Here is a 7,862-nt window from a genome sequence, read left to right on the forward strand (position 1 = left end):
AATGAACACAGACAGACGCATCTACAATAACCGCACTCGCAAATCTGTTTTAGGTCCGGTTTGAGCAGCTGTACCTGGTTCAGGTAATGATACTCCTCTGGTTTGAGGAGATGAAACGCTTTTCTTTCTTCTTCACTCGCTCCGGCCAGCAAGTAGTAAAACACATGATAGTTCCTGTGAGAGAGAGAATATTATACAGTATAAATGATATGAACACTGACCAGTGGTCTAAATAATAACAACAAACACATAATTTTAGGTAGAAATACATAATATCATGTGACGTACCTCTCATTGTGCTCCTGATAAACTAGTCGGGATTTTTCCAGAAGATACTTCTCCACATAAGCTCTGAAATCAATAATCAAAGGGGAAAAAAAAGTATATATATATATATATCATTCTGGCGTAATAATCAAGGAACTTTGCTGCCGTACCTGAAAATAGTCCCCAGCTGTGCAAGCAGGTGGTCACGTTGGTTATGTTGACGGAAGTTAGCTTATTTTCAGGCGCTGCGTAATATCATTGCGCCTGCTGCACCCATGGTACGGCAGCAAAGCTCCTTGATTATTACGCCGGAATGAGAGTATAGTTCCTAGCCATATCGGCCGAGAAAATCACAACTTTTCATTTTCCGTCGGTCTTAGTACACGATGTAACTACAGAAGAGTCAAGTTTTAAATAGGAAAAATATAGAAACTCTTTGGTCATTTTTGAGCGAGATGCTAACGGTCTAATCAGATTCAATGATCTATGCTAAGCTACAGCTAAAAGTGCTACCGCCAGACCCGGAGATCGGCTGAATGGATTCGAAACGGTAAAACTCAACTGTTTAACTCTAGGGGAGTTGGAAAATGAGCCTATTTTCAAAAATAGTGGTGTGTTCCTTTAATTAAATCAGATTTTGCGATTTCACAATAGCACTAAGCCACATTGCTATTCGGATCTTATTTTAATTAATTTTTCAGCCCTTTTATTAAGGTATCATGGGATACGTCCAAGGCTGTTCCAAAAGGTTTGTATCGTCTTATAAGATGATAATATTCTGAATTAAATTCATTCACTACTAAAAAGTATCAATAAAAGTAAGTTTACCCTCACCCTCTCACAGTCCCGCTCTCCTGATAGTTGACTTGAATAAACTTGCCAAAGCGGCTGGAATTATTGTTATGGGCCGTTTTGGCATTTCCAAAAGCCTAAAAAAGGAAAAACAAAGAAACACAAACACATTAAGGGACAAAAACTTAACTATTGTGGAGAAAAACAACACGTACATATTTTTCAGATCAGCATCTGGAAGCATATAGATCATATGTACAGATGGTTTATGCCTCATAAATTCAGACCAGAACGTGACGACAGACTAGCAGACACATTTAGTCACACATCTCTCCGAGTCTAATGGCCGATTCTTTTCAGAAAGACAGCCCAGGTGAATAGGGTTAAAAAAAAATTTTTTTTTAAACATTAAGAAATGCAAACATTTTTTTTCTGAAATGTTATTTAAATACGTAAATGAGGCATTATCTAATTAAATATGCAGTAATTCGCAAATATTTCCAAAACAGAAATCTGAACATTGGATGAATCCAGGTTCTAAATATTTGTTTGATTTTGTTGACATGTCAGAATTAAAGGTTTTTACAGTTTTTATCACTCCATTAATCAGAAAAAACTGTCAACTGACAGAAAAAAACAAATTTTCACCATTTCTTTAGGAATAAAATGTTGTATAGGTGAATGATATATGAACAAACCCCTCAGTAAAAACGTTCAGAATATAGAGAGGAATAAAACTCTAAGTTTTGGTGTGTGTAAGTGCTGCTGAAGTAGAGAAACAAACTCATTTTGAGAAAAAGGCCTTTGAAAATATGTATTTTAACTGAAATCTACAGACGCAAATAAATAAGGCGAAAAAAAAAAAGCAAATGATATATGAACAAACCCTTCAGTAAAAACGTTCAGAATATAGATAGGAAGAAAACTCTAAGTTTTGGTGTGTGTAAGTGCTGCTGAAGTGAATAAACAAACTAATTTGTAAGAAAATGGCCTTTAAAGATATGCACTGGAATTGAAATCTACAGACGCAAATATGCAATAAAAGTGCAATAAAAGAAACGCTTAAAAGTGTATTTTGGATGTTTTCACTACACTAGTCTGAAAAAACACTTTATGAAAAGCCAAAAAGCTTGAAATCTCAAAAGTGCCCAGTGCATGAAAAAACAATGTTTTTGTCTGTAGTGTCTCGCATTAAAGCCGCAAATGCCTGAAACTCTCAGATACGTTCAGAAGAGTAAATCCTTCTTCAGACTCCTCGAGTCTCCCCTTTCAGACTGACCCAGCGAGACCCATTTCAATTAAAACTTTATGATGTGGAACCACGAGTCCCTGCCGCTGCTTTCACAGCAGCTCATGCAGAAACACATCACGCTCACGGGCCTTTGCTTCATTTTCTCCACATGTGCTCAGTCTGTAGAGTTTATACATGGAACCAAGTGGAGAGTTTATCATGACTTTTAGATCAAAGTAAAGAATATTAACTTCAATATGACTTGGTTTTAAAAAATATTATGTTAATATAAACATGCATATTACTTTAAACATTTACTAGATCAATGTAAATGTAACATGACTTTACACAGGTCTAAATAAAAGTCTCACTGGACGAAACGTCTCATTTGAAAGCTATAAGTCTAAAGCTGGCTCGGGACGGGCCACACGCAGGGCTGCTGACGGCCGAGGAGGTGAAGTTTAAAATAAACAGCCTGCACCACATGAAGTCGAGGGCTGAATATGTGAGACAGGAGGCTTGAGGTTTGATTAATGACAAGAAACGTGTGAACATGATGCAGTGAACATAAACAGGGCTGGACTCTCCGCTGAGAGGCGTCAGGAGATCTGGATGTGCGTTCAGACCACCCCGATAACACAGCACTAAACCCGACTCAAACCGGCCTGCAGCCCAAGGAAAAACACACTTTACCGTGTCATTTTTGGACAATGGTACAGCATGGTTTACTTTGAGGTACCATAGCATACCATTTAGATAGCATGGTGCATGAAAACAGCTATGCGTGCTATTTTTTTAATTATAAACTAAAATTATATTTAAAATATAAATAAATATTTCAATATACAATATACAATCCAAGTAATATTTAAAATACAGTTAAAAAGTTACATTATATATATATATACACATATATATACTTTTTAAAAAACAGACCGTGAGCGTATAATGCAGGGCTCTACGCTTACTTGTGCTCCCGGTTTAAAAAATGTAGGAGCACAGCCAAAAAATTCAGGAGCACCTTTTGATCAATAACAAAAAATTTGCCTTCCCATTACGAGGTGATATTTGACTTCTTAAAGTGATTTACGAGAGCTTTTTTTTTCTTTCTTTGTAGTGGCATTTTTCAAACTTTATTAAAAGTATGACAGCTTTTATGTCAAATTCAAAAATGCATGTTTATAAGCTTTTTCAAAATGTCTAATTAAAACAATAGAATAAGAAGAATAAGTTACCGATCAAATGAAATCAGTATTAACACATTTTATTTGCACTACAGAGGTGCACAGACGAACACAAAAGTGGCATGTAGGCATATTTACAGATGCTTAATGAGGTTCAGATGTGGCATGAGTGCAATTAAATTAATAAATTATTAGATTCAATTGTTGAGATTAAAGTTTTAAACATGTTAAATATAGAAATATTAAATGATTTAAATGAATGAAACTAAAAATGAAACTAAAACTGCCAGTAGGTGGCGGTAAGTAACTGATTTTATCACTGAATCATTCATTCGATCGATTCGAATTATGAATGGGTGACTGAATCTTTGACTCACTAGATTCGTTTAAAAACGCACGTTCATTCATAAACGAAACAGCGCTGTGTTTGCTTGGACTTTGTTTGAAACTATTTTCATTGACAAAATAGAGCAAAATCAGGCAATAGCGTCGTAATCAGTCAATGTAAGTCACTTAATATTAACTTCTTGTTTATTGAACTGTTAAATCAATATCACATGTGCAATCTCCCTTCATAATCGTTAAATCTGTCACTCATCACGATCTCACAGAGTTCCATTATAATCAACGCAGCTGCGCAATGCATCTCGTATTTACATCGTGTCTACACTTCGTTTGTTATAATGACTGGATTCGGCAGAACTCAGCACTGAACAAAACTCCGGTGTTTGAGCGGTGAGTGGATTCTGATTCACATTGTGTTCAAGCAATCAACAGATATGTCTGTGATGCATCACTCAACGCTGCAAAAACACGTTGTAAAGAGAAACCTTTGATGCAATATGTGCAGATCGGGTCAGTCGCACTGCTGCTCCTAAATATTTTTTCATAGTCGCACGCAGTTGTTTTCGGTCGCACTGTAGAGCCCTGAATATGAAGAAGCAAAAGATTCAATAATCTGCAGTCATCTGACTCAAAATAGCAGTCTTTAGGCCTATTTAGGCAGATGGTTGTGAGAAAGAAGGCCATTATTTGAAAAAGGACAAATGCTTTCACCCTGTAACCTCTTTCAGACAGATGAGTAACTTATTATATAACTGGTCAGTTCGACTGTGAAGTGGACAGGCTAACTATAGCCTGATGGGAAATCTTGGCACTGAATGTCTCATTACTGTTGGAGAAATGAACAAAGCTGCTACCTTTCACTATCAAATATGCAGATCGGGTCAGTCGCACTGCTGCTCCTAAATATTTTTTCATAGTCGCAGGCAGTAGTTTTCAGTCGCAGAGCCTTGTAATGTGCTTGAATGATTCTCCGTCTCGTCTCCCGTGTGGTCTGACAGTTTATTCCCTCTGCATTTGCTCCATAATGGAGGTTCTCTGTGGTTTCTGTCAAGCCGTTTCCACACTGTCACTTTCTGTTAACCAACAAGAAAAGCACAACTTCACACCCCCGCTGCTAGACAGGAGGATCTGCTCCCACTGGTTTAGAGAGGACGGACGCTGAAGGGTTAATTACACTCTCACCACTTCAGACTAAAGGGTCACGACATTTGTCCACATCTCTCGTCTCTCGAGGCACTTTATTAGACACACACTTTCCATCTTTCCCTTTGTAATCTCATCACACCAACACAAACTTTCACTTAACACAACTACATATATATTTAATATATATATTTAAAAAATCAAACTAAAATAAATTTAAATAATATTTATAAATACATATTTAAAAATATATTTAAAGATAACTTAAAAAACATTTAAATAATAATATTAAAATGATTATAAATATCCTATCATAAATATATTAAAAAATCTAAATAAAATAAAAAACATTAAAATTATATTTACAATTATTCAAAATATCCAATAAAATACAAACCACTTACCATATTTTACAAATATTAAATATATTTAAAAATAACTTTAAAACATGTATTTAAAATTATTCAAAATATCAATTAAAATAAATATCACGTCTTATATTTTAAAAACATAAAATATATTTAAAAACAACTTTAAAACATGTATTTAAAATTATTCAAAATATCCCGTTTCATTTTTCCCTCTGTAATCCCATTAAATTATGTCGTTTAAAAATATTTAAATAATATTTTAAATATAACTATTTTATGAACTAAAAATAAAATAGTAAAATAAAAAAACTATATATATTTTTATATTTTTAAATAATTTTAAAACACTTTAATAATATTTAAAATTATTCAAAATATACATATACAGTGGGGAAAAAAAGTATTTAGTCAGCCACCAATTGTGCAAGTTCTCCCACTTAAAAATAATTTTTTAGCAATGCTATAGAGATGATTATTCTGTTATTTGTAATACTCAAACAGTTTGCATCCCGAGGCAGTGCAACTAAAGCTTCTCACGACAGCTGCCTAATTAACAATAATAGTGCAGTACTGTAAATAAAGAAGATACTGTACATAAGTTCCCAGCCCACGCCTGCGAACACAAACACAGAGGATCAGTGCCGCTTTAAAATCCCTCACAGTTCAATCAGCTGCAGGCAAGAGTCGACCTTTATAAAGATCCGGGATCAGTCGACCATCACAAAACACGTGTAAAAACCATAATGCAGCGCTAAACGCTAAAAATAGATAAACACGAGAGTCAGTCAAATAAATTGGCAATTAAATGAAATGTCAACTAACTAACAATAATAAATATCAAACATCATATCATATATATATGAAATATATTTAAAAAAATGTTTTAAAAAGTTACATTTTAAATAAAAAAATAGAAAAAGTAAAATCAAATATTTAATAAATAAAACAATTAAGTTTAAAAATTTGTTTTTACAATTATTCTACCTTCATGTAAATGTAATGACTTTCAAGACAATAAAATCAGAATAATTTTCTTTTCTTTATAATAATGTGCAGTGATGAAGTAAAAAATGACTATTTACTTGCATTCCAGCTGCCTAAGCAGGTTCAAACTAAAATAAAAGCCTTTTCTGAAGTTTGAAGTTTCGATTGTATCTTAAGTGAGGAGAACCCGTTCTGAAGGATTAACGGAGACTACTGACAGCTCCTGTCATCCGATCCATCAGGACACATTTGTTTCACGCCAGCTAAACAATCACAGCCCAAGACATGTCTAAAGAGAACCGTTTCTTTGCGTAAGAATAATAAATAATGGGAAATCCCTCCATTATTTCTGTCATGTGTGTTTGTTCTGGAGCGTGACGTGAACGCAATCGTTCAATCAGTCAGTGTTCAGAGATTCAGGGGGTTTACCATCAATAGTCCTGCTGTAAGACAAATTAATTATTAAAAATAGAAATATTCTATATAGTCCCACAATCAATATGAGCCCATAGAAACTGCAGATATGATTCTAAATTAATTAGAAAATGTTATATACAATGTTACATCGTAGGACAGCACACTAGTGCGACCATATCAAAAACACATTGAGTTTCTAATGACGGACAGAGACAGAGACCAAAGCAGAAGTCTGAAGGTTCGTTTGGGCTGAAGGAATAATAATGGCTTCATTTAAATGTTCAGTTCTCCTTCTGTAACGCCTCAGAGAAGCCAAACTTCTGTTCTGGTTTACAAGAGGAACTGCTACACACACAAACACGTAGATTAATCAGGCTAAATGAGGATATATCATCGATTTCTATTGTTTTATAATTACATACTGTTATAAAAAGCTAGTCAAGACTAATGATAGTCAAGCCCACAAACTACCCCTAAAGAAAACATTTGATTTACAGAAGTAAAAACTCATGAGAAACAGGATATTTAATGAAAGAGGAAAGGCGGGCGGGGCTTGATTGTATCCATCAGCGCTTGATTGGACGGAGTAAAGTGGGCGTGTCTTAACAGAATGAAGACAGATTAAACGTGCATTTGACATTTGCACCCAACTAGTTATTTTGCTACTGGTTAACCCCAGCTGTTGATGTGTTCTGAGTGGTTATAGGCTTGCTGGGCAGTTGCTAGGGTGTTCTGAGTGGTTATAGGCTTGCTGGGTAGTTGCTAGGGTGTTCGGGTGGTTGCTAGGCAGTTGCTAGGGTGTTCTGAGTGGTTATAGGCTTGCTGGGCAGTTGCTAGGGTGTTCAGGTGGTTGCTATGCAGTTGCTAGGGTGTTCTGAGTGGTTATAGGCTTGCTGGGCAGTTGCTAGGGTGTTCAGGTGGTTGCTATGCAGTTGCTAGGGTGTTCTGAGTGGTTATAGGCTTGCTGGGCAGTTGCTAGGGTGTTCAGGTGGTTGCTATGCAGTTGCTAGGGTGTTCTGAGTGGTTATAGGCTTGCTGGGCAGTTGCTAGGGTGTTCAGGTGGTTGCTATGCAGTTGCTAGGGTGTTCTGAGTGGTTATAGGCTTGCTATGCAGTTGCTAGGGTGTTC

At 35.5% G+C, this 7,862-nt stretch overlaps 1 protein-coding gene across 1 annotated transcript in view; it reads right to left on the reverse strand.

The window, feature by feature from the left end:
• Window positions 1-7,862, reverse strand: part of LOC107571199 (unconventional myosin-IXa-like) — a 94,731-nt gene that overhangs the window by 56,571 nt on the left and 30,298 nt on the right. Inside the window, 3 exon segments of the mRNA XM_016257499.1 lie at window positions 75-174; window positions 289-351; window positions 1,102-1,196. Coding sequence (XP_016112985.1) covers window positions 75-174; window positions 289-351; window positions 1,102-1,196 — 258 coding nt within the window.

The sequence above is a fragment of the Sinocyclocheilus grahami genome, unplaced genomic scaffold (genome assembly GCF_001515645.1).
Source record: "Sinocyclocheilus grahami isolate Dianchi unplaced genomic scaffold, SAMN03320097.WGS_v1.1 scaffold1564.1, whole genome shotgun sequence".
Classification (NCBI taxonomy): domain Eukaryota; kingdom Metazoa; phylum Chordata; class Actinopteri; order Cypriniformes; family Cyprinidae; genus Sinocyclocheilus; species Sinocyclocheilus grahami.